Source organism: Toxotes jaculatrix, chromosome 10, assembly GCF_017976425.1.
Source record: "Toxotes jaculatrix isolate fToxJac2 chromosome 10, fToxJac2.pri, whole genome shotgun sequence".
Classification (NCBI taxonomy): Eukaryota; Metazoa; Chordata; class Actinopteri; family Toxotidae; genus Toxotes; species Toxotes jaculatrix.
Genome location: NC_054403.1, coordinates 28,103,142 through 28,130,701, shown reverse-complemented (window position 1 = coordinate 28,130,701; position 27,560 = coordinate 28,103,142). Strand labels below are relative to the sequence as shown.

Sequence of the window (27,560 nt, the reverse complement as noted above, 5' to 3'; positions counted from 1 at the left end):
AAAATTGCAACTGACCAACTGTCTGCAGAGGAAGGCCAGGGGATGTGGCCAAGAGCTCCAGAAACCTGTTAGTTTACTGTTTCTTTTTTGTTGAGCTTCAGATGTGTTTTGTGTAACTGGTGGAGGAAGTTCAGGATTTGTACCTGAACAAAATACAACTGGCACACGTTACTCTGCACCACACTGAATCCTCTGTCCATGGCCTTCCCTGTATAACTATCAGTGGTAAGTACTCAGCTACATTTCTCTCTCCTGTTCACAGGGTTTATGGGAGAGTCAGAAACAGCTGTTTAAAAACTGTAAACCACAAACAGGTAAGTAATGCACAAACACACACAAATGTCAATAAAGCAATTAAACCAGTGAGTTGTGCCAACATGTTTCCATGAACTGCTCAGTGCTGTTTACACTGTGCTCATACTGTGTGCACTGGTTCAGTACTGTACAGCTCACACTGTGTATACTGTCATACTGTTTATAGTATTTATTTTCCGGTGAATCTTAGTAATTTTCTGTATATTCTGTGTGAATCTGTTGTAATGTCATCACTGTGGGACTAATAAAGCTGCACCTGATCTTTAAACTTAACGGCAATGACACGCGCTGGCGCGTTAGCATTGTAGCTGCAGTTAGCATCTTAGCTGTAGTTAGCATAAGCGTGTCCACAACCTTAGCGCTTAGCTTGCTCGACATTACTCAGGCTTAAACCACAGCGTGAACGCGTTTACCCGGCTCATAGTACTTTATAGTTTGTTCCCATTCTAGTGTCTTTGCATGTGTAGCTCTGAACGTTCGCTTTAAAGCGCACAGAACGTTTCTTTCTTTGTATTTAGCTAGCGAACTTTTCCTATCGGCTCCCGCCATTTTGATTTCACGAAGCGACACGTTTTAACCCACGGTCACGTTCAGAGCCTGCGGACATCACGTTACACACGACGGCTCGACTAAAGCGTAGCACTGTCACTAACAGGGTTTCGTTTACAGGCAGCTTACCTGTAACATGAACATACAGTTCAGGTCAGGAGCGCGCTTTATAGCGTGCACACTCACACTCACCAGGTACTGACACCTACACACCTACTCCACCACTGACTGGTGCTCAGGGCAGTTCACTGCCTAAAGCGCCCCCTGCTGACAACGCTGAGCTTAGCAACTCCAGCGACTCCTTGTTTCTAACAGCCCAGAAGCTGAAACTTCTTCATATTTGTTCTAATTTCTTACCTGGGAGGTTATTTTCATTAAAGGTGAGGTTTATAAATCACAGCTGAACACTGACGACACAACATAAAAAAAACGTTTTATTTAAAAAATAACACAACAAATCAAAAGCTCATGTTGAACTGTACAGTGCTCGGCAAAGATATAAATATCAACTGTTGGATGAGAAACCAGCTTTGGATTCACACTAAGAAAACACAGAAACTCTGTGGACACAGCTGTGGACTACCTTTCCCACAATGCCTTGGATTATGTTATTTTTGTCTTTTGAGGCTAGGCTAGGCTAACAGTTTCCTCCTGGCTTCCAGCCAGAGTCGGATGAGAAGATAAATAAAAAGGCGAGAACTTTAAATTCATGTTGCTGTTTTAGTTTTTGGTTTTTAAAACTGTGATTGACAGTTTTCTGAAACAGTTTCAGTGGTGAAAACAGACGAGTGGAAGAAAATGGCCCTGAAAATTAAAAAAAAAAAACACTAAACAGATAAACAATAAAAACAAAAACTCATTTAAAATGCACATTTGAACTGAATTAATATTATTCCCCTGCACGAGTACTATATTAAAACATCAGGAAGAATCCGAGGCGATCCTTTAAGGTGAATCAGAATCTTTACAATCATTTCAGTATGAATAGCACCGTTCCCCCTGCAGACGCTGAACGTCTGCACAGAAACAAAGCTTCACCGCTGTCCAATGAAAAGCCTTAAATCCACCGGCCGTCAGAACCAGACTCAGGACGAGGGTCAAAATCAGCAAAATGGGGTCAGAGGCAGGAAAATCAGCACTTCTTCTACCAAGGGACGTCTGAAGATTCATCTGTCGGAGGTTTAACTGTTTAATGAAAGAATCCTTTAAACCAAGCGTCTCTGCTCCCACAGCTCGAGCAGGAACCGGACGTTGAATGGTGGAGTGTAGTGTGGCCTGAAGGACACCTGCTGTCAACAATCAGCTGTGGACGTTTCAGTTTTTGAACTTTTGTCTTCACGCTTTACAAACACGTTTTCTGTTTTGTCACTTACAGGAAGTTAAACACGTTTCATTAAAAACTGTAAAAGTTTTGTCAGGAGAAACTTTCAGCCCTGAAAGAAAGAAGAGTCGTTTCCTCTGGAGACAAACGCAGCTCAGTCCAGAGCGAAGGAGGGGCGACGGATGACGAGTGATGGATGACGCGTGATGGATGGATTGGGCTTCTTCTTCTGATGAAGACCGATGCAGACGGACCAATCAGGCTGTCACGCTGTGGAAAGCTCCACCCCGCTGTCACAGACCCCGCTGTCCATCTGAGCGTCCACCTTCAGATCCTGAACCTGAACGCACAGGGACTCACCTGCTGAGAGAGAGCACAGCTGACTGACCCGTCGTCACAGTGACGGAAACTCAACAAGCTGTCCAAAGGTCAGAGGTCGCAGAGGGAATAAACAGTCACATGATCTGCTCACCAGTCATCGCATTGGTCAGTGGCGTGTCCTCGGTGTCAGAGCGGCGCAGCGCCTCCTCCAGGATGCTCAGGGCTCTGCACTCTCCCACTGACCTCAGACCAGCCAACAAGTCGCTGACTGTCCCACCTGAAACCTGCAGGACGGAAACAACCACAGGTCACAAGAGTCCAGAGGTCCAACATCTGGAGCGTGGCTGGACTGGGGAGTCTGTGTGAGTGTGTGTGTGTGTGTGTGTGTGTGTGTGCGAGTGAGTGAGTGAGTGTGTGAGTGTGTGTGTGTGTGTTTTACCTCGTAGCTGTCCAGCAGTGTTTTGGCAGGGGAGCGGCTTAGTCTAAAGGCCGTGTTGAGGATCCCCAGACCCAGACTGTGAGCCAGATTCTCCCAGCATCCTTCACTCTCCAGAGCGCCACACACCTCCTGCTTCACTGCCACATCCAGGTCTGCCAGGTCACCTACACACACACACACACACACACACACACAAAGGAAAATACTGCATCAGATTTAATCAAATCTGATTCCTCTTTTATCGTCTCTCGGGTTTTCTTGGTCCTGGTTTCAGATCAGAGGCCTGATCTGGTTCCTGAACTTTTCCCAGATCAGGGTCGATGTTCAGGAATCAGACCTGAGGCCTGATGCTCTGCAGACGACCTGTGTGGTGTCAGACGGGGGGCGGGGCTCACCCTGTGGGGGGCTGCAGGCTCTGTGGAGAGACTTTGGCTCATAGTCTTTCCCGTTCAGAAGCTCGAGCACCTGCAAACACACACACACACACACACACACACACACACACACGAACCTGAGTGAAGTTTGAAATTGTAAACAGGCAGGAAAACGGCATCTGAGTGAAGCCCCGTACCTCTGTGCTGGAGGCCATGTTGAACGGAGTTGTTCCTGGGATGTAGCCTTCATCCTCATCCTCATCCTCCCTCTCTTCATCGCAGCACTCGTCCTCTCTGAAGAAGAGGGGCTCAAAGTTCTCCTTATGAGGGTCTGCACCTGAGAACACAGCAAGACCGGAGGACTGTTACACCGTGTGTGTGTGTGTGTGTGTGTGTGTTAAAGGCTCAGCATGTCACAGTGTTTCTTCATACAGAACATGTTGACATGCAAAACAGAGAGTGACGCAATCATTTCTTTAACTAAGACTTCCTGTCGTACCAGGACCCAGCCTGACGACTTTAAATCAGTGCAGTGACGCCTCCCTGAAGATGCAGGTGTGTGTTTCCTACCTGCAGCCATCAGCAGAGCTGTGAGCTTGACGGAGGCCCTCCCGGCAGCGATGTGGAGGGGGGTGGAGCCGTTAAAGGTGCAGCAGTCCACCTTGGCGTTTCCCTGACGACAGAAAACATAAACACACACGATCAGATTTGACTCGGTATTTGATGCATGTAACTTGATGAGAGAAGACAAACTGTAAGTATCAACACATCAATCATCTGTAAGCTTTGCTCTGATTGGACGCCCAGTCCACCTGTCCTGCTCTGTACCTCCAGCAGCAGGCAGCCGGCCAACGACACGTTGTTGGTCTCTGTGGCGAGGTGGAGGGCGGTCCGTCCACAGCTACGCTCCTGAACCTCCACATCAGCCCCGCCCTCCAGCAGCTCCCTGAGAGAAGACAGACGATTGGACAGGACCGCCAGGTGGATCGCACACAGACCTGGTAACCATGGAAACATGCAAGGAGACAACTGGTCAAACATTCTATTTTCCACTGTGTGTGTGTGGACCTGCTGTGTGTGTGTGTGTGTGTGGACCTGCTGTGTTGGCGTGTGTGTCTGTGTGTGTGTGTGTCTGTGTGTGTGTGTGTGTGTGGACCTGCTGTGTTGGCGTGTGTGTGTTGGTGTGTGTGTGTCTGTGTGTGTGTGTGTGTGTGGACCTGCTGTGTTGGTGTGTGTGTGTCTGTGTGTGTGTGTGTGTGTGGACCTGCTGTGTTGGCGTGTGTGTGTCTGTGTGTGTGTGTGTGTGTGGACCTGCTGTGTTGGCGTGTGTGTGTCTGTGTGTGTGTGTGTGTGTGGACCTGCTGTGTTGGCGTGGTCCAGCAGTCCTCTCATCTCTCTGTGTTGTAGTAAAAACTGGACCATCCCTCCTTCCTGCTGAGACGCCAGGTGGAGCGCTGTGTTGCCATGGCGATCCGTCAGAGTCGGGTCGGCTCCGGCCAATAGCAGCGCCTCCACCGCCTCCTTCTGCTGGGTGATCACCGCCAGGTGCAAAGGAGTCTGGGACACAGGAGGGTGGGGTTACAGACAGTGAACACACACTCAGTGTTCGCTCACCTGAGCAGGTAAATGCTCAGAGCCCGCCCCCAACAGAAAGTGAACTCAGCCTCAGTTTGTTCTGAAACGAACAAACAGCTGATCAGCTGAAACAAAGACACGACAGCACCTGGAAACGCTCAGAGAGCCCAGAGTCGAGCTTCGGTCTGTGTACCTGGTACAGGTGGTTCCTCCTGTTCAGCACTTCCTCTCCAGGCAGTGCAGAAACAACCTGAGTCAGACTCTTCAGCGCCTCCTGCTGGCTGTGGAGCACCGCCAGATGGAGCCCACTGTGAGCAGGGAAGAGGAAACACGGAAACAGGAAATGGATTTTGATGTTGGGACTGTGAAATGATCGACGTGCACGAACCGACATTTTCCATCTGACTTTTTCATCACAGCACATAAAACTCCTGAAGCTCCTCTGTGTGTTTCCAGTGTGTCTCCCATGTTCCTGTGTGTTTGTGTGTGTACTGACGTGTCTCCGTCCTCGTCCTGTGCACTCATCAGGGGGCGCTGTGGAGCCAGCAGGTACGCCGAATCACCTGTTACAGAGTACTGAAAGAGAGCCTCCAACTGTCTGCTGGTCACCTGAGCCAACTGCTCACCTGCATCGCGCACACACACACACACGCACACACACACACAGACACACACACACACACACACACACGTGTTAAATTTCTCTGAAAACACCTGGAAACCTGTGGAGCAACTGTTTTAGGAAGGTAATATGTCTTTGTCCTTGAATTAGAGGACATTTCCAGGACACGACCATGAACATATCACCTGGTCTAATCACATGTCTGAGCTGTGATGTTCTGCTGTGTGATTAAAGCTTCTCAGTGTGTACCTCGATCTGGATCAGGCTCCACACTGACCCCTCCCTCCTCAGGCCTCTCCCCGACCTCCGTGCTTCCTGCCTGGGCTGAAGCTTGCAGCACAGCCCCTGACCCCGCATCATGGCCTGGACCGCCGTCGTCATCGTCCCCGCCGTCTTCTACCGCGTCGCCCTGAGAGGCTTTAACACGACGCTCAGTTTGAGTTTTCATTTATAGCATTAAGAACAAGCATCAGGTCCATTACATGTCTGAGTCCTGACATGTTGGAGTCGTTTCTGATCTACGTCTGTCTTTTCTGTGTCTTTGTGATTAAGCTTTAATTTGAAAAGATCACAGATCGTCTAACGTAGACTGGACTTGTGTTATTTCTCACCGTGTTTGATGCCGCCGCCTCCTCCTCCTCCTCCCAGACCAGCTGAGTATCCTGCGGAGAAACCTCCTCCTCCTCCTCCATAGTTATAGGTAGTAAAACCCTGGAAGTAACCTGGAGGAGAAATCAAACACACCCAAAACACAATGACACCTTCATCACACCTGACAACATCTGTCAATGATTTTCCAGGTTTTCCAGGCCTGTGCTAACAGCTGCTGACTTTACCTCCTCCTCCTCCTCCTCCTCCTGCGGAGCCGGGCCCACCTCCTGCTGCCGGACCTCCTCCTCCTCCTCCCCGGTACAGACCTCCTCCTCCGCCCCCTCCATGACCGCTGAAGTCCTGAAAGTTTGGCAATGTCTTCTGCCTCTTCCTCTGCACCTCCTCCTTATCTGAACACACACACACATACACAGGTATGAGAGTAAGAGCGTGTGCACAGACGAGCTTCCTGTTACCTGGACAGTGTGTTCAGGTGTGTGTTCAGGTGTGTGTTCAGCTCTGTACACAGTGTCTGACACACAGAGGCAATAAAATAAAGAAACCAAAACAAGTCAGAGTTCAAACTAAGATTCAGCAGGGGGCAGTGTTTGTCTGCTGTCTGCCTGTTGCCCTGAGTTTGGTCTACCAGGCAGACTGTGATTCCTGCAGAGGCTCCGTTCACGCGGCTATTTCAGCCGAGTGTTTAGAGACTGAACACCTGTCTCACAGGTAAACATCTCTGCCTCCTCAGAGTCCATGTGCTCGCTGTCAGCGTAACCTGTGTGTGGGTGGAGCTACCTGACCCACCTATGATCTGAGGGTGGTAGGTGAAGGGTTTGGGCTCGCTGGTCTCGTTGTCAGACTTCCTCTTCAGCTGGACGAACACCGACGTCGGCTTCTGCAGGTTCTGGTCTCGATACTTCGGAGTCTTGAAAACGATGGCGAACTGACGGCAGAGAACATGTGACATGTGGACATGGTCACGTTTAACCTGCTGCTGCTGTTACTGTTACTACATGATGCTGCATGACAGCTTCTCTGCTTCTAGATTATTATGGTATGTTAAGGAAACAGGAGAGAGTGCTCCTCTGTTCAAGGTTTCCTGAGTTACAGAAACTAAAACAGCTGTACTTATTAACACGTGAGCTCATCACTGCTCCCACTCACCTGTCTGTGCACGTCTGTGGGCGAGAAATCTCCCAGAGCCTCCCAGGTCAACCCTGAGTCGTCTTCTTCAAAGAACCGAACCTGGATATCATCTGCAAACACACACACACACACACACACACACACACACACACACACACACACACACACACACATCACCATCAGTGCGAGGACTTGGAGCTGCTGCAGGTGTTCGTTGGCGGCAGGACGACGGTGATGACTAAAGGTAACGTCCATCACTCGTCTGTCTCACAGATACAATAACTTTATTTTATCCAACAATTCACTGACACACACACGAGCAACGTGAGGAGACAGTGACGACGAGTGGAAACACAAACTACACTCTGTTTTCTGTCAGAAGAAAAATAATCCACTCTGTTAAATATTTCCTGAGCACAGTCAGGAACCACGTTCGTCCTCCTCTGTGACTGAATTCACCTGCAGGTTTCACCCTTTCATCTCATGTCATTCGAATTACTTCATTTCTCATGTTGCTGCTTCTCATCGACAGCTCCGCCTCTCTCACACGGACGCGCCCGTGGCCGCAGGTAAAACCAGACTGAGCCCAGATAAGCCCAACACATCCAGACCAAGCTGAACTCACTTTGTGGAACAGGCCCCAGATCAGTTACTGGTTTTCAGCCAGCAGCTTCAGACTGAGTCGAAGTCAAAAGGTCTGAAGCAGGAAAAAAAAACCCCAGCGTGAATCGTCTCTTCCTCCTGAGGGATTTACATACGGAGGGGAAATCCCTGGAGCTGGACTTCCTCCAGCAGAACCCATCAAAACCGCTCTAACCAGGAAAAACTGGTCCCCGTTCACAGCGGCAGCAGATCTGCTTCAGTGCGTTTAAATAAAGCTTCAGAAAAACGACTCACTCTTCTACTTTCTCTACGTTCACCATGAAAAGGGTTTTATTTTGTGCTTCCTGCAGCACGTGATAGTAAAGTGACTGCCTTCTGAAAATGTCAGAAGGTAGAAGCCTAACCAATGAGCTGCCGCTGTACGTCCGCAGGACGCTGAGAAGGATCATTAACCAATGGAAAGTCATTGATCATCGATCGGTGATTCATTCTGTGTTCTGTTAAAGCGTTTAATCATCACTGAACATTCATGTCTCCGAAGATCAGGCTCATCTTTCCAGCCACTGTGCTCGTTTCCAGGTGCACTACGCCGCCGAGTGCAGAGAGCGATGAGTCTCTGAAAGGCTCCCACAGTCAGGATCAGCCTGTCAGTTTTCAGTGGGGAACAAACAGTCTGATCAAATCAGTGTGGTAAATCATTAAAAACCTTCCAGCAGGCGATGCTGTCGGCTGACGGACACGAAACACTCCGGTTCCTCATTCACCTTTTCTACACTCGTTACATCAGTGTTGGTGTCCAGGCTGATGTGAAGTGAAAATGGAAAGCTGTTCAGCAGAGAGTCATCACTCCACAGAGACCAGAGCAGAGCAGTGTCTCACCGTGAGACACTGCTCTGTGTTAATCAGCGTGCAGAGGGTTTTTAGGAAAAGCTCTACAGATAAATTCCTCCCCTCCCCTCCCCTCCCTGACCCGGCCCACCTCACCTTTCTGGACTTTGTCACAGAGCAGGTAGACCTCCTCTCCTCCGGTCACACAGCCGGCGGTGCGATCCATCCTCACGATCTTCAGGTTGGAGGCGTTTGGAGCCTCTGAGGACAGAAAGACAAAGAGTCAGGACGTTTGGATCCTGCATCTGTCTCTAACACTTTCTGAGGTTACGTCCTCGTCTCAGTGTTTTCAGACTATTTCTCTCCACTTGGACTAAATGTGTCCTCACTGACACCTGGATCTGGTTTCTGTTCTCCAGAGGATGAACCCTCTGTGTTTTAACGACCGTTCCTCGTGTTTAGCTCCACCATCGGTGAGGCTGTGATCAGGATGTTTGTTCTCGCTCTGCAGGTTCAGAAAACAGAAATCTGCAGTTTGAGTTGTGACATATTTTGTAAAGTGAAAGCGCAGAAGTGATCCTGCAGCGATGAACTTGGAGCAGGTTTCAGTCCTCTGAGAGGAAGCTGCAGAGTTCAGAAACTAAAGCAGCAGGAGGAAGGAAATGAAACCAGGCGGCCTGACACGACTTCACTGCACTGCTCAGACAGAGGAGCAGCCCGGAGGCATGAACTCAGGCAGATAATCAGTCCACTGATGACAGCAGTGGACACGTGGGTGCTGTGTGTCAGAGGTCAGCGCTGAGCGAACCCGTGAGTGTGTGAGTGTTTGGACTCACTGCTGTCGTAGATCGGCTCTGACACGACGGGTTCCAGTCGTCTGGAGAAAGCTCCGTCACTGTCGGGGAGGAACGCCGTGAACATGAGCCGCACCACGCTCAGGTCCATTTCTTTGGCCTGAAGAGCCGCTGCCGTGCTGATCACACCGCGCTGGTGGTCTGAGATGGAGAGCCGACAAAGTCCAGTCCAACAAAAGCAACACACGACACGAGGAAAACAAGACACACACACGACATGAGGTAAGGAAACACAGGATTCTTAATCATATCTTCACACACACACACACACACACACACACACACACACACACACACTGTGCAGGACTGACCATGGAGGTCTCGGGGGACTCGGACCTCCCCCTGCAGGGCGTCGATCTCCGGGTGGATGGAGACTCCACAGTTGTATCCCATCCTGAAGGCCTCGACCATCCTCTCCTCCAGAGTCTTCGCCACGTTCTTCTTTGTCACATGGAGGATCCCCAGGTTCGGGAAACTGCCACACAAAAAATACGTTTAGTGTTACTGAGCCTGAGTGTGTGTCTGTGCGTGTGTGTGTGTGTGTGTGTGTGCGTGTGTGTGTCTGTGTGTATGTGTGCGTGTGTGTGTGTGTGTGTGTGTATGTGTGTGTGTATGTGTGTGTGTATGTGTGCGTGTGTGTGTGTGTGTGTGTGTATGTGTGTGTGTATGTGTGTGTGTATGTGTGTGTGTCTGTGCGTGTGTGTGTCTGTGTGTATGTGTGCGTGTGTGTGTGTGTGTCTGTGTGTGTGTATGTGTGTGTGTCTGTGTGTGTGTGTGTCTGTGTGTGTGTGTCTGTGTGTGTGTGTGTTCCTGCAGACCTGATGCTGGAGTCTTTGGGCTGCATGTCGGCGATGCAGATCCCTTTGTCACACTGTTTTCCCACCAGGCTGTGAGCGTGAAGCTGAGGGGCGGAGGTCAGCGCCGTCACGAGCTGGACCACCACCCGGGCCGGACCCTGGTAGTTACAGATCTGAAACACACACACACACACACACAGAGTGACTCACACTGGGTTTAAACAGAGAAACGCTTCAGTCTGTGAAGCTGCTGTACAGACAGCAGAGGAGGAACAGCTCAAAACCAACGATGTTCAGGTTTGGTTTGGTTTTTTACTCACTGACATTTGAGCTGCTGAACCAGGGATGTCTTTATACACAACCTGTCCAACGTCACCAAGTGATGTTGACAAGTAAACAGGTGAAGTAACCTGTGATTATTATTATTTATCAGAAAGAAATCAATCATTTCAATGATTTCACGTGGAGGCTTTCTTTGTTTGTGTGTTTGGATTCAGAGGTAATGACGCCATGTTTCCCTGAACTCTAACAAACATTTCAATCATAAAACAGTTAAAAGGGTAAATTAGGTGAAGGCAGCCTGGTGTGGAAAGTACTGGGCCGAGGGATCAGACGACAGCGCTGTCAGATCAGAGGTTACATCGGACAGATTGTGGTTTCTGAAGTCGTTCAGAGCTCCACAGATGACTCACACAGACAACACCAGAGCCGAGCCGATGCAGGCTGGAGTTTTTTTTTTTGTGTGTGTCCCTCAGTTTTTCTCTGCTGTGGTTCACCAGCACTTTCTCCAGGTACAGATGACTCACTGCTCCCCTCCACCCCTCCACCATCACCACCACCAACACCACCAACACCACCAGCAGCAGCAGCAGCAGCAGCAGCAGCAGCAGCAGCAGCAGCAGCAGCAGCAGCAGATCAGGTCCGGAGGCTGAGACAGACTCACGCTCATCGATTTACTCTGCAGCCACTGAAAACTGCAGAGAGCCGATCACTCAGTCTTTCCTGGTGCACAGCAGATACTAAGTGAAGCCGGTACGACCTGATGATCATTCAGCTCTGAGGAACAGCGGAGTGGAACGACTCCACCTCACAAACTCAACAGGAAACGGTTTCACACCTTTACTGAACCAACATGAAATAACCCATGAAGAACCACTGAGCTACAGAACCTGGAACAGTTCTCTGCTCACAACTCGCTCTCTCATACAATTCATTCACATCTTTACCTGTCTGATCAGTGTTCACGGCACTGACAGAACATACGTTACCATGGGAACACACACACACACACCGTGGATCGGCTCACACAGGACAATCACTCGTGCACGCAGGTTATCGAGGAGCCGCGCCCTGAGAGCCCGCTCCTTCGCCCGTCTTAAAAATCCGCTGCACCTGCAGGTAGCAGAGCCACCTGTCCTCTGATCGGACTCTGCTTTGTGAATGGACTGTCACCGTCCAATCAGATTCCAGTGTAAGGACCGGGACGAAATTCATACGTGTAACTTCAGTGCTGCGTGGGAACTTTGAGCCCTGAGTTTTACGCTCAGGCTTCTGATGTGTATCTGTACACGTTCACAAAACCACTGTGTTTTCCACAGAGTCTTTGTTTAACTCACCACTGATACAATTATTTATTCAGAGTCTCTTTTTCACACACGTTCAAACGTGAATTTCTCGTGTACATTGATTCTACAGGTTTACAAACGATTTAAAACTGCTAACTATGGAGTTTGTGAACATTACAAACCTGTTATCTGATCATTTCATGTCATTGTTCCTGAGATGTTTTACAGAAAGGAAATCAGATGTAAAAAAAATACCACGTTCCTGTTTCTACAGTGTGTGTGTGTGTGCGTGTGCGTGCGTGCGTGCGTGCGTGCGTGTGTGTGTGTGTGTGTGTGTGTATGTGTGTGAGAGTCATGTCACTGCAGGTATCTGCCTGCAGGAACGTTGCAACTGCAGCAGTAAATAAACACAAGCCCACTTCCTCTTCCCGGTTCTGTCGGCCAATCGCGGCTCTCCGGCACACAAACCGAGTTCCTAGAAACACAGCGAGTGTTGGTGTTTGATGGTTTCCTGGCTCGAAGACGTTACAATAAATATCTGTAAAGCTTGATCCTCCCTGCAGGCAGAAAGACACGCATGGAGTCTGCAGCAGAGGGTGTTGGTATCTGCCGGCGAAGCGTTTGTCATCACTAAATCTGACGGATCCTGAAAACACAAAGTGTCTCAGGTGCGTGCAGGTGTGGCTCAGATCCAGTCTGGACTACGACAGAACAGGAATGGAATTACCGTGTTTAAACTCCACTCTTATTTTATGTTACAGTAGGTTTCTGCAGCAGGTTGTGCAATAAAAAATAAAGTTTCCTCTCCCACAGCATCCTACTCATCACTCCTCCGTCGTCGTGTCAATCTGTAGAGAGCTGGCTTTTACTGTTTTGTATCGTTAACGTTTTTTTAGATTCTAAATACTGAATTTCACGCACACTTCTTCTTCTTCTTCTGCACTTTATCCTTTTCCTGTTTTTCTTGTGAGCTGCCAAACAAGTACATTTCCCCGCTGTGAGATCAATAAAGTCCCTCTATGAGCTGAGCCCTGGGCTGATCCTGAATCAGTTTGTCTCTTTTCCTTCTCTCCATGAGGAGAAGCCGTCCTTCTGCTGAGAGTCGGAGCTGAAGCTGACTCAGTCTGCTCGGATCAGTGCATGAACATCTTCTTACTCTGAGAGTTATTTCAGCTTCTCAAACATCAGGACTGGAGGATTTTCTCCATCGTACATGAGAGAAAACAATATTTTTGTGTTTTTCAGTTTTTGAGTATGAACAGCAGCAGACGTTTACACTTTTAAATTCAGCATTTTTCCATTTTCCACCATGAAGCTCGGCCGCCATCAGCAGCCTGCGGCTACCGAGCGATACGAAGCTGTACGAGTGTGAGGGAGGGCGCTGATCCATCGTATCGTAACAAAGGGTTAAACGTGTCTGTATTTCTGGGCCAGAGTGGGCGCTCACACACATATTACACCCCTGGATGTCGAGCTTTCACCTCCATCCTGAAACTAAGAACCTTTCCTGTTGGTGACGCAACTCTACTTCCTTGTAACTACATGTGGGCGTCATGTGGAGGAAATTCCCAACAGACATGAAACACAGTGGAGGTGTGAGTGAGTGTGTGTCTGTGTCTGTGTGAGACAGTTTCTAGTGTAAACCCTGGACATGTCCAGGCCAGCAGGGACTCTTCAAAAGCAGAAACTTCCACTGATGTCAACCATAAAACCAGCAAACGCTCAGATCTCCGTCAAAGCCGCAGTTTCCTGAACGTCTTATTTCAGTGACAGAAAACACAAAGAATTTAATTTACACCCAGACACAAGTCTGGATTAACATCATGGGGAAAACACAGACTTTTCTCATTTATGCTGAAAGACTAATGTTCAGAAATCAAAAACCAATCATGTTCTTCACCACATGGTCAAAGTTTTCACCAAACGTCAGTGAAACGTGGAGGCTGGTATTTCAGACTGAGACACACAGACATCCCTGAAAACATCAACTCGTCCTCGGTGGAGGAGACAAGTTTCTGTCCCTAAATCACCAGCAGGTCAAACAGAGGCGGGACAGAGGAGAGAACGCCGATGCTGGACGAGACAAATGAAGTCCACACAGTGAGACAGAGACTACCTGAACATGATGAAGAACCACGTGGAGTTTCGGTGCGTTTTCATGTTCACGGTTTGAACTCTGATGTAAATCTGACCTGGGATCTGCAGATCCGTTTCTACTCATTCAGTCGATGCTTGAAAAGATTAACGATCAATCGTTTTTACACCACAATTAGAACGAGTGAGATTTTCAGCAGTGCTAATTTGAATTGTAGCTTCTGCGATTAACAGCTGGAGGAGGAGACGGGTGCCTCACCTGTACCTCATTTACCTGAGCTCTGTCTCTGAGGCCTCAGACAGAGCTGCTCTGAGCCTTTCGATGACTCGTGCGACCGTACTACCACTCGTCACTGATCACATTCAGTCCGATCTATCAGGTCGGAGAAATCAGAGGTGTGTTCGGTTCTCTTCAGGCTGCCTGTCAGATGCATCCTCAGGCGCACAGGCCGGTCGGTCAGCTGACCAATCGTTTCAGCTCTGGCTGGTTTCTGGGTGTCTGGGTGACATCATCTGTCAGTCATTTGTCTAAAATTCGTCATACATAAAGAACAAAGTGGCTGATCATAAACAAAGGACGGCTTTGTACTGAGCGCATCTTTTAGGGAAGTTCCCAATTTCCCTTTATTTTGAATGACATTACAACCAGGAAACTTCTGAGGAAATCACTGGGAAACTACAGACGTAAATTAAAGTGCGACCCAAACGTCACCGGTTCAAAAGAAAACCTGTGTTTCAAACATCCGTGGAACTCGGTGGATACAGACTGCAGCAGCAGAGGCCATGTCAGCAGCTAAACGACCAATCTGAGGGATGATTTATCTGATCACGGCGTCCTCACACAGAGGGCTGGTGAGTCAGACGCGTCATCATCCTCATCGTTCCACTGGTCCCACCAGATCATCAGGAGGGGATTTCCCGCTCTGCAGCCTCAACGCGCAAACACACCGACGACCACATGCACGCGACCCACGGAGCGAACACACACACACTCAGAGGAAAAGCTCCTGCTTTGTTCTGGGGGCTTCGTCTCATCCACGGCAGAAAACATCCACCTCAACACGTCAGCAGATTATCAGATGCACTGCCTCTGTGCTCAACATCTGCTCCTCTCCGCTGGTCGGGCTCCGCCCCCGCTCGGTATCTTCACCATCTTCATCACTCGTTTTCAGTTCATATGAAGTTTTAGAGGAGCTGAATGAAAGTATCTGAGACGACTGCATAGCCGGCGTTAGCATTAACAGCTGTTTGCTCACAGTGTAGAAGAGACACTGTGAGTTCAGCACCGAGCGTCGTCCCTTCACTCTGCTTCCCATGTCTCTCATCGTCCTTTCACTCGCTGAGAGCTGTCTCCACAGCTGGAGACACCTCTCATCGTCCTTTCACTCGCTGAGAGCTGTCTCCAGCTGTGGAGACGCCAACGCTAACTCTCGCTTTCATCCATACCTCTGCTTCCCAGACTGGACACTACAGTGACTCACTGACACCTCTGCAGGAACAAAGTGGTATTACAAGACGGGTTGGGGCTAGCTGGTTAGCATGCTAACCGGTAGATATCTTTGTAAACTAAAACACTTTCCTACTTAGAATCTTCTCTATGAAAAAATAAATAAATACATTTGAATTTTCCTGATTTTGACAGTTTGTTTGGATGTGTCTATAACTTGGATTCACATTAATACAATTTCTCCAGATCTGCTCGTTATTTCGACCACATCCAAAAACAATCTTTATCTCAGATTTTTTTTATGTCCAAATGTTTCACCATCATCCAGGTGAGCTCCCAGGTGTATCATCTAAATCCAGTGTGAATAAAGAAAGACTTCTGACGTCTGATGTTTCAGGTGAACTCCTGGAGACATCGTCTCCTGTGTCCTGTCTCTATTTTACCTCTTCTCTTCACATTCCTGACAGAACATCTGCTTTGCTTTGAGGATTATCAGACGTTACGACAGTTAGGACGAGCATTTGTTGGGACGTGTCTAAAATCTGGATTCACGTTGGTGAAATTTTATGTACATTTTCTGAGTGAAGTGCGACGGAGTCAGTCAGTAAAGGCAAAGACTCAGACTGCAGCAGGAATCTGGGGATTTCCCGTCGTCTGTGGTTTGGTCGGAACATGTGGGAGCTTCAGACTCCAAACTAAACATCAACAGAAGCAACATGACAGGAAACTGAAGCTTCTCTATAACTGTGACAGCCTCAGAGGCCAAAACCAACCATCAAACAAAGACCTGCGGATCAAATGTGATCTGGAGTAAACAGCACCTTCCTACCTGACCAGCAAATACCCTGATCCGAGCCCACAGACAGGTCCGCAGACCCAGCATCACACTAAAACTGCTGCGGTCATCAGTGACCTGCTCCGTTCACACCGTGACTGTAAATCACTGTCTGATTATTCTGGTTTGTTTGCAGCTGATAAATGAGAAAAATAAACCTACTGCTTCAGCTAATGTATTATTATTATTATTATCAGGCAGAAAACAGATGTGTGACTGTCTCTGTCTCTGACGGTTCAAACAGTTTGATAAAAAAAAAAGTTTTATTCTAAAGTTTGAGAGTAAAGGTGAGCATGTGTCAGCTGTGACGGTCTGTGGACAGATCGCAGTGAGCTGTGATGTTATGTCCTTCATGTCCTTGAATGTGTGTCCATCTGAGGACCTGAGATCTGTCCCCTCCTCAGAAACACACAGCCGGAGCTCTTCACCATGATAAGTTCAGATCGCTGCTCTTTAACCTGCAGGAAACGCTCTTTTATTTCCTCCTTGTTTCTGCAGACAGAAGTCGACCACACTCTGCATTCACAGCTCTCATTCCTCTTTATGCATCAAATGCTTTTCATCACTTCCTGGACATTATATTTAACCCCATCCTTTCAATCAGTAATTAGGTTTAACTGTCAAACCGCTGTCAGACTGTGGAACTCCTCAGGGTGAGTGTGAGCTGCTCAGGCCTGAGATCTGCAGTTAGAGCCTCACGCTTCCATCTGACACTGACGTCAGTGAGATTAAACGTCTCCAGCAGAGTCTGCGTTCGGCCTGATTCACCTCTCACCTGAAACCTCTGACACCTTCACAGAGACAGCGCCCACACGTCTGTGGACGCTGGCAGCTCAGCGCGGAGCTCTGGGTCCCGAGCAGAGAGGAAACCGGACGGACAGAAAGTCTTACCTTCACGGTGGGGTAGGTCTTCCTGTTCTTCTCGCTGGACGCTCCGGGCAGGCCGCCGTGAGACGGACCTTCACAGCCATATCTGAACCTGAAGCCACGCTGGAGAGACAGAGAGAGGCATACTGTGACACAGGGGCACGGGGGTCTGGTCTGTTTGCTGCAGGAGCTGGATTTTAAAAAATCAACCGATTCAAAAATCAAGCGATTTGAAACTTTTCCTTCTTCAACAGAGAAAAACAAGCGACTCGAGACGATGACGAGAGTCACGTCCTGTGGAGAAGGTGAAAGGTCCTGCTCATCACCTCCTGACGGCACCTGTGTGTCTCAGCACCTCTGCTCAGGAGGTGATGTCTTCACCTGTGTTTGTCTGAGCAGGACTCCACAGACCCGTTCAGCTCTGGTGTGGATCCGATTAAAGGGACAGAACCAGGAGTTTTTCTGTCACTTCCCTTTGACGCGGTGAGACAGGGAGGTATGAGAGGTATGAAGTCTGCTGAGAGTCATTCTAATTTTCATATGTGATGGAAAATGAAACTGGCATTAAGGCCTTTCAGAGCCTGGTCACGTCTACCAGATGAAACGAGGTCTGAATGACTCAGTTTCCATCTATTCTTCTGAGGCAGTCGGTGCCACTCACTGAGAATATATCAAAGCTGACATTAGGACTGAAATATCACATTAATTCAACTTTTTCTTTTTCCATGATGAGCAACATGTCTACATCATGAAAACGGAGTTCTTGAGTTTAGTGATCAGATTCAGTTTGTTCAGTCTGCGTCTGCGTCGGCCTCGTATCCGACGCCATCAGCCCACATACGAACGAGCAGCAGATAAATTAGTGTGTGTGTGTGTGTGTGTGTGTTTTCCGCTCTACCTGCACTGAAACTGATAAATAACCTGGGTGTCTGTGTCCATCAGTCACTTAACCCGTTAGTCAATCAGCAAAAAATTAACCAGCAGCTATTTTTATTATCAGTTACTTGTTTATCTGTGTGGGATGTTTTAGTCATATTTCATTTAAATGCTAATGTTAAAAAATAATCTTAAAACTTTTTCATCTGAAAATACTGAACACTGAAAATTCAGCTCTTCCCTGCGTAATAATTCTTCTCGCGTCGTCCCACATCTTGTGATTATTCCGTCAGTTTCTATGAGAAGGACAGGTGAGTCTTACCTGCTTCGGCTGCTCCAGGATCTGCAGGAAAGGTCCGTCCGCTGAAACCACAGAGACACAAAGACAGTCAGCATCGTTCCACTAATCAGACAACATCGCAGAGCTCAAACAATTAGTCCATTCAAATGTCAGCAAAGCACCAATAAACTCCACCACTGATGAATCAGTTACATCATTTTTCAAACAAAAACGACAATTTTCACTGGTTCAAGCCATTAGGCTAGCAGTTTCCCTCCGCTTCCAGTCTTTGTGCTAAGCTAGGCTAAACATGTCTGGGACGTCTCTGGACTGCACACAGAGATGAGACCGATGTCCGTCAGAACTATCTGACTGTGGAGACGACAGAGCACCAGAGGTGAGCAGCGGCGGTGGCGGCGGCGGCGGCGGCAGCAGGTGTGCGGAGCTGTAGGGTGAATATCAGGAGGCAACAACTGTCCAGTGGCAGCTGCTGTTGGATCTGCTGGGATTTTCCAGCTGCTGCTGCAGAGGCTGACAGTTTATTAGTGCAGGTTTTTGTTATTTAGCCCATTTTCAGAATTAAAAGTTTGTCTTTGTGACCTATGTTTAAAGATTTGTCTGCTCAGAAACACTTTGGTACAAGTTAAAGCTGAAGTGCTCCAAAGGTCCTTCACGTATCAGGAGTCAGAGACTGGTTTATTATCATATCTGACATTTTTAGATTATCACCGATGGATCAGGTGTAAGAGTTCGTTTCATCTCCTTTTTAAACAGTGAGGCAGCGTAAAACAACCGAGGAGCCGAGCTCGACCGAAGACTCACCAGAAATATTCAAACTAACTGGGCAGACTGATAGAGCAGGTTAATTACCCCGGTGTGTTACCCCACACACTGCTCCTGTATTTCATGTGCTGGTGATTCCTGACCCAGAGTCGGTCGTTGGCTTCTGACCCACAGAATCAAAGCGAGTTGAGTTTTCAACAGAACAACTTTTTCCATAATGTGTGTTCATATTCATCAAGATATTAAAAGGTATCACCTGCACCGAAGCTGTGATGGAGGAGGCGAAGCAGCTTCTGCTGATGAATCACATGTATTACTCACATGTAAATGCAGAGGAAAGATTCTTTCCCCTTGTCCTACACATCTACAACCGCTGACTTCATCTTAAATATGCTGCTCTTTAATTCAGCAGCAATGTGTGGACACAAACAGGGAAGTGAGAGCAGAGACTCTGTCCCACACTCACCACAGAGGACTGATACCGAGACAACACGAAAGGCCTCTTTCACTTTAACTTCGTCTCATTTCATTTCATTTCTTTACACACACGTGTACATTCGTTTTCCCAAAGAGAAAGTTGAGTTTCTGACGTCTGCCCTCCTGTGATGATCTGTTTCACCTGCGAGCAGAAGGCTGAAACCCCCCGAGTCAAAGCCCACTCACTGCAAAACACCTCAGCTACAGCCAGATAATCAACGAGCTGTCAATAACACGTCAGCGGTGACGCCCAGCTCCTCAGAAACACAGCAACACAGAACAGCTAATAACATCCACAGGAAGAATAAATAAAACATGTTGTGTGTGTGATGACCGTGTTACAGCTCCATACATGTCGCTCACGCACCGTCCCGTTCACCCCTCACAGCATGTCTGATGTGTCAGCTCTCACCTGAGGAGCCACCTCACACTCTCACACACACACTCACACACACACACACACTCACTCACACACACACACGCACACACACACACTCACACACACACACACCTCTCCTCTACATTTATAACGTACGTATTATAAAACAATACAGAACAGAACTCCTCATCTCTGCCACTGAGGTTTGAGTATTTACTGTTTCACTGACCAAACCAATCAAGTGAGTGAAATCTAGGACTGCAACCAACCTTCAACTTCCATTATTTCATTTATCAATCTGCCTATTTTCTTTAATTACCCAGTTCATCGTTATTATTATGTCTTAAAATCGTCAGAAAATAGTGAGAAATCCCAGTTCGAATTTCCCACAGCTCTCTGAACATCTTTCATTTTTTATTCTGTTCATTATCACGACAGAGAAACGTCACATTCTCAAATCTGAGAAGCTACAAATGTTTAAGACAGAGACGATAAACAGGAAGTGGATCACTCAGGAAAGGTAGTCAAATTGAATTTGTGCAGGTAAGAAGACAGCAGCCTCCCACCATGTCTGGGACATGTCTCTCCATTAGCTCTGTTAAAACTACGATTAAATCTACGTGGCTTCCAGTCAGAGTGAGGAGCAGACCACTGTGAAGGTGAACTCACTCAGGATAATTATAACAGAGGGAACACATAACAAGGCCTCAGAGAAAACTTTAGCTTTTTCAACTGAAAAGAACAAAAAAACGAATTAAAAACTTTAGCTGTGAAATGAACTCAGAGAAAATGAGATGAGAGATGAACTGAGTTGGTGACTGTTGCTGAGCTGAGCCACCTGCGGCTCAAATGACTGTTTTAGCTCGCAGCCTTTCACTGAGTGTCGGCGTAAAAGTTAAATATTAAACTTCTGCCATTACATCCCACAGAGGATGCAGAACGAGAGGAACGCACGAATCCTCAGAGAGCCGCCTTAAAATACACGGTTTCTGTTTGGAGAGGACGTTAATGAAAATGTCACTGTGGGACAACAGGTTTGGAAACTACACAGAAGCATCTTCTATGGATTTAAGATGAGATAATCGAGCTGTTATCACAACACGACACCGTTCACAGGAAGATTAAGCCTGAAGGTTTAGAAACATCTGCTCTGTGTTTCTGTAGAAAGGGAGGAGCGAAGCCGCCACCGCCGAAAAACTGCTAAAAAAACACGGATCAATCAAATCAGTGTGCTCTTTAACAGCCGTGGCAAAGCGTGACTGCGAGCAGCACCTGCAGAAACTCTCACCTGTCCTCAGAGACGGGGTCTGAGACATCGCAGGAAAATGTGGAAAATCCCATGATGCATCCATCATTATGTTGTCAAACATCTGCACGGAGACATCAGGACGTTCATAATTAGGACATTAACAATGTGACATATACAGATTTGCATATAATGTTTTACATGTTTTCATCAGGCAAAATAAAAACTGACATGAGGCCAATGAAAGATCACTCTCATTATCAATGAATCTGCCAATAATTCTGATTAATGATTAATCCTTCTGTCCCTCCTGCGCAGGTTTATTCCAGCCACTTGTCGCCGGTGTGAGAAACACACACACACCACAGAAATGACTAACGTTACTGTCCACAGCGTGCGAGGAAAAATATTTACCGCCTCTGTAAATTAAATCTAAGACTCTCCCAGACCCTGGATATAAAACCTGTGACAGTCAGCGGTGCACATCTGTGTCCATTTTGGAGAATATCAGGCCAATGTTCAGTGAAACTGTATCTTCTGACCACCGTGCTGCAGAAATCTTGCCCCATCTTTGATTTGTTCTCACAGATTTGATTGACTTTAAATGAAGAAAACTTCTTTGGGTCTGATAAATCATGTTTCCACAGCTCGGCCTCTCAGATCACAGCTGTGACTGTGATTACAGGAACATATTTTACTCACTGTATGTTTCTCATTGTAAAGAGAAAACTGGACGTTGTTATAACACAGTATTTACTTAAACACCTGTGTGACAGGAAACAAAAGGACAGCGAGAGGTGAGTTTACCTGGTTGGAATTATGAAGGTAGTGGTCGTCTCCAGCCATGGTGTCTGCAAAACACAACACGTCACAATGAAACACACACCAAAATCACAACTCAGTAACAGACAAGGCTGAGTGGGCAGGTAACCAGGGGTAACTGAGCAGGGGCCCTAAAGCCCCAGGTTCACTGCATATCAGTGGACCTACAATATTTGCAGCATTGGATATCAGCTGTGTCAGGTCCTCCATCCTGATCCTGTGGCCCCTGGTCCTGTAGACTCAGTCATAATCTCTACCTGAACCCTTTCAGTTTATACTGAACTCCTCTGTTGTTTCTATCGTTTCTGTGTGTTGAGTTATTAAAACACAGAAAACCTCAGTATTATTCCACCACAACAGAAGGGGCCCTCAGGAGCTGCTGAGGAGGTCAACACAAAACCTGATTAACTAATGATGATGATGATCAAACACGAACACTTATTACTCTTCAGTTAACTATTAATCAATAAGTGTAACTTTTTAAAAGTGAACGTTTTGCCCAAATTATTATTTTTTTTATAAGACAACGTAAATAGCTGAGTGAACAGGTTTAAATAATAACAATAAAATTTCAGTGCATTACGCGAAGTTACCCAAAGTTAACGCGTATTATTATTGATCACTGATTATTGATTCCTCTGACACTTGTTGCTGTTTAGCATCGCGAGTTCCCGCACGTGAACGCGCCCGTGTGTACCGTGCTAGCTCGGTGGCTAACGCTCGGCACTACCGGGCTGTTTCTGCTGTTTGTGTCCTTAAAGCGACCGTTTTAAAACAAACATTTGTCGCCAGCCACCACTTCTACAGCGCGGACAACGCTACGCTTCATGTCCGATTCTCGGCGTCATGTTTCAGAGCGTCCTAAAAGATTCAAACAGCTACCTGTCCGTGCTAACTGGGAACTAGCCCCTGCACCGTAGGGTTTGTGCGCGGAACGTAACACGAGACTCCGTTCAAAAATCGTCCCATTATGAGTTCTTCACTATTCACCTTGAAACATAGGGCTACAGAACATAAACTGATTCATATTAGCCTTAATATTACTCTGAAGAACCAAGCCATTTGACAAGTGTAAAAACCACATAACAGTTCACTTTAAATGACAGTTTAAGCTTTTCTACGGTTTCTCGGCTCACCCACACTCTCTTCTGCGAACGAGAAAATTGGGCGGTGATGGCAGGAAATCCAGCGAGTGAAGCTGAAGTAAAAGTAGAAACTTTTACTAAAACAATGACTTCATGTTAGATATATATATGCCGAATTCACCATAGATCCCCATAAACGTAAAACATATCGTTATTGCTGATATAAGACCGCTGATGTTTGCTGACATGAAAAAAAAACTTAAAGTTCCCATTTTTAAGACGGAGTTTTGTGTGAGTTCTCAAAGTTACCTGGCTAATAAGGAAGTGAGTAGCATAACAAAGCAAGCTGCCAAGACTCACAGTGTTGTAACGGGAAAAGTTAAGACAAAGAAAAACACCTACACAGCAATGTAGTTAGTTCAGTCGGCTGTTAGTAAGAGCCGGTAGTTAACGCGTTCTCACCTGGTTAGCTCGGTCAGGTGAACAGTCGGGTTCTCAACATGAACTATGAGTGACAGTCCTCAGTCTATTTCACTTCAGTTGACTTTTGCTCATCGTTTCGCCATGCCCATGCTGAACCAGTGGGTCCATTACCAGCGACTGTGGCTTAACTGGACTGCGTCATGACGCGATACGACCGCGTCATTACGGTTTATAAAGACGAACTTATTCTAATCCGAGCGAATTCGGTGTTTTTTCATTCCCAGGAACCGAGAGACGGAGCCCTGCAGGTACCACCAGGTCCGTGTCACAGATTCAGAAAGTTTATTTCCTTCCCCACTGGAATTTCCCTCTGACGTGCGGTTCGACCGGAGAGGCGCCAAAACACGAAGAGGTCTCACTCCGAGGCCAAAAACGTTTATAATAATCTTTATTTATTACTCGATAAATCGCGGCGCCCCCGGAAACAGCCCTGCAAACAGTGAACACTGAACTCAGCATAATCAATATTCACTTGATTTGTAATCTGACTCTGTCATAGCAACACAGGAAATAAAATACAACGAAGTTCAAAGTATAGGTCACACACAGGATGTTAGGTTAATAACAAGAACATGAAAAAATCAATGTAAAAAATAATAAACGAACAAAGTCTCATTTGTAACAGTGAGAAAAGAGAGAGCAGAGACCTCATACTCTGTCTCACAATAAATAATTTAGTGATGAACCTTAGTTCAGTAATTTAATGTGTTGAAATGTGAAATAACTTATGAAAACTTTAAAAAAAAGATTTAGATTTGAACCCAGCTTCATGATTAACACTCATTAGGCTGAGGGGAATTTGAAGCAGCCTGCTTACACTCAGGTGCTCACAGTGTTTGTCTCTCAGGTGTCTGTCAGTGGACGATGACAGCAGGGCGAACAGGAAACAGACACCAGGTGAGAGACCATCACTGCCAGACAAGCAGCTTTTATTCAGCCCAAACTTTAACCTGTGAACAACTCGTATGTGTCAACTTCCCCATTTTCATTCAGTGCATCCAAACTTGGCAAAGGACATTTGGTAACTTGTCTCCTCAGTTAACCGTCCTCTTGTCATTGTTCTGTCCCTGAGGAGAAAGTCAGACACAGTCATCGTACTTCAGCAGGAGAGCAGAGGGACTCCTCTTCATCATTAACTATCTTTGGTTGAGGGTAAGTTGTTGTCCTTCTGCCCCCTGCTGGTCAAACTCAGCCACACCACAGCTCCCGGGCTGAACTCTGGAGTCAGGGATCAGTGTGACACAGACAGAGAACCTGCCACAGGTCAGTTACCTCAGACATCTGGGATAAAGGAACTGTAATCAAACTAAAATCAGTCTGATTAATGTCAGAATTTTACCTTTAAAGTTTTAACAGGCTTATGACTTAAATTTCAAATTATTTTCAAAATTGGTGTAACCCATACTTTACTTTAAGCTCATTATTATCTGACCGTGTAAAACAATAGTGTCCAGTGTTGTATTATTATCTTTATCTTAATTATCTTTACTGACATTAATGTTTCCTTTTAATTTCTGCTCTCTGTGTGTGTCTTATTTCAGTCAGTGTGGACTAAACTGTTGATCACTACATGAATTCAGTCTTTCAGCATTCTCACCCATACTCAGCCTCCACCAAACCTCTGTGTAAATACGCTCAGTTTTACACACCTTTCACATACTGTTGTTAAATCTGTTAAATTTACCTTCAGAACCAAGAAACATAACATTATTGTGAACTGTCCCTCAGCCCCACAGAGGAACCGTCCTCCTCATGGAGGGGGGCAGTTATTGATCTGATGTCCCTCTTGGACACAGTGAGCGCTGAACGTGTGGACCTGGATCAGGCTGGAGAAGGATTCAGGAGGAGAGAACGTGTGGCCAAATACAGGAGAGAGGTCTGACTACACCTGTATTTATACATCTGCAGCTGCTTTATGTTTTTTAAAGCTGTTCATATTTTACTGGATCACTGAAAACATTGACCTGCTGGTGGCGCCAGAGTAAAAGTCAGGAGATCATCAGTGTCAGTGGGATTCACCCTCCGAGCACCATGAATGTCTGAATAAAATTTCATGACAATGCGTCCAGTAGTTGTGGGAGATTTCAGTCTGGGACCAAAGTGATTGACTGTTACAAATAACATCAGTATTAGTTTTTATTAATGTGATATTTTGTTCTGTAATCAAACTGCAAATGACACATTCATGCTTTCACTTTGTGTTCGTTGTTTCGTTGCTTCAGTTCATACAAACTCACAGTGCACACACGTCTTTCATTCTCATGTCTTTAGTTTATTGTGATTAAACACATATAAGAATCATTATTTAAACATATATATTTATACTATATATTTAACTTTAGTTATTACGACATTAATAATAACCTGAACATCACATCTAAGAGCATCTGTAAAACAATTAGTGCAATTTACAGTTCAAACTTTACAGTGAAACTAAGAAAAACAGCTTCTGTCTGCAAAAATATACATATCATCTATTCAGTAAAACTTCAGGTAGAAACTGAACCAAGTTACAGCAAAAAGAAAAACTGAGTGTAAATGACACCTGGAGGCACGTTAGCTCAGCACGTTAGAGGTGAACACACCACTGAACCGGCAGGAAACACGTTAACACGTGCACACGCACGCACGCACACACACACACACACTGAACATCAGAGCACTGAGGGTGTCAAAGCGTTTCAATGAGGCACTGCACAGACTCCAACCTCCACACCAAACCACTACCTGGTTTCTGATGGGCGGGGCTTAATATCAACAGGCTAAGTCGACGGTACGAGGCACAACGGACGCAGAGAAGCAGAAGAGTCACGTTAAAGCACATTTTTAACATTCAACAAAACGTAGAAGTAGGCTGTGGCGTCGATGAAAGGTTGTCGTGCGACTGACAGTTTGGCAACAAAGAAGAAAAACCAAGAAAGAAAAATAAATTTAGGCTTTTGAAAAATCTGAGGTGGGAGAAATATTGAATCGCTCAGAGAATGCACCAAATCCATCTGTTGCCAAATCCACCTCCTGGGGGCCTCCGCTGACCCCCGCTCCACGTGGTGGTGTTACTGAACCCGGTCTCTCGCAGACACAAGTGTCTTCAGAGTTTTTCCAGAGAGACATCGACTCTGTCTGGATTTAGAAAATGTTTGAGCGCAGTAAAACCAACGATTAAATCCATGTTTTGTTTGAATGAGTCGACCACAGATCTAACAAATGTTTTCTTTCAAACTCAGCTAAATGACACTTCCTGCCCGTTCAGCTGTGAAGGAGAACTTCCTGTTCTATTACTGTTTATGCACAAACACTTGCATGAATGGATTTAGCCACTTGTTGTATTTCGTATTTGTGGACTTTCTGAGCATTAGTCCTGATTCCTGCTTTTTATTCTCATGATCCTTTTTGGCCTTTTAGGAATTAGTGTGAGGCTAAAAGTGTTACGCTGATAATCTTGTGGGCGGGGACATGATCAGCTGTCAATACAGATCTAATTGGTTCTTATTTTTCAGGTTATAACAGGTGAAACACTTTGACTTTCTTCTTCTGAACAGATCAGCTTTCCTAACCTACAGGACCCTTCATGCTTTTTTTTGGTCTGAATTCTGTGGACGAGCTGCTCATGAACCATCTGTAACCACCTGTAAATCATAGCGTGGCTTTTTAGGGTTGATTGTGTTTAATATCTATGGAAATCAACTTGCAGAGAAGCGAAACTTCCTGCTGAAGCCATCACAGTCAACCCATCACTTTCTCTTTTCATCAGAGTTGTAGGATCATTTAATCATTACTGAATCTGAAGTGTTGTTGTTTTTAGATCCTGTGCAAACAGGAACATGCTGCAACTCGTGTGCAGGAAAAAAAAATGTTCTGGGCTTTGTATCGACTTCATGGCGCAGTGTTCAGTTTTTAATTCATCATTAAAAACATTACTGCCTGCACCAGGCCAGAAAACAACATGTAAAATAATTGTAAGACTTTTAAATACCTCTGCATGC

The 27,560-nt window shown here is 46.4% G+C and overlaps 1 protein-coding gene across 3 annotated transcripts; it reads right to left on the bottom strand.

Annotated features, from left to right (window-relative positions):
* Positions 1 to 1,280: 1,280 nt before the first annotated feature.
* On the bottom strand, positions 1,281 to 23,878 carry nfkb1 (nuclear factor of kappa light polypeptide gene enhancer in B-cells 1). Of its 3 annotated transcripts, none has more exons than XM_041047965.1 (24): positions 23,557 to 23,878; positions 21,995 to 22,038; positions 21,230 to 21,311; positions 18,345 to 18,385; positions 17,171 to 17,269; positions 10,360 to 10,511; positions 9,853 to 10,016; positions 9,524 to 9,682; positions 8,844 to 8,948; positions 7,275 to 7,366; positions 6,915 to 7,053; positions 6,353 to 6,517; positions 6,128 to 6,238; positions 5,766 to 5,933; positions 5,391 to 5,520; positions 5,088 to 5,202; positions 4,678 to 4,876; positions 4,148 to 4,317; positions 3,890 to 3,992; positions 3,517 to 3,656; positions 3,341 to 3,410; positions 2,946 to 3,109; positions 2,658 to 2,790; positions 1,281 to 2,548 (listed from the first exon to the last, which is right to left on the bottom strand). In XM_041047965.1, the coding sequence occupies exons 2-24, from the start codon at positions 22,031 to 22,033 to the stop codon at positions 2,451 to 2,453; spliced, it is 2,838 nt and encodes a 945-aa protein (XP_040903899.1). In that variant the 5' UTR covers positions 22,034 to 22,038; positions 23,557 to 23,878; the 3' UTR covers positions 1,281 to 2,450. The 3 variants fall into 3 exon arrangements, with proteins under 3 accessions (XP_040903899.1, XP_040903901.1, XP_040903900.1); XM_041047967.1 differs by having other exon boundaries at positions 6,371 to 6,517; XM_041047966.1 differs by having other exon boundaries at positions 1,281 to 2,545; positions 23,557 to 23,877.
* Between the last annotated feature and the right edge of the window lie 3,682 nt (positions 23,879 to 27,560).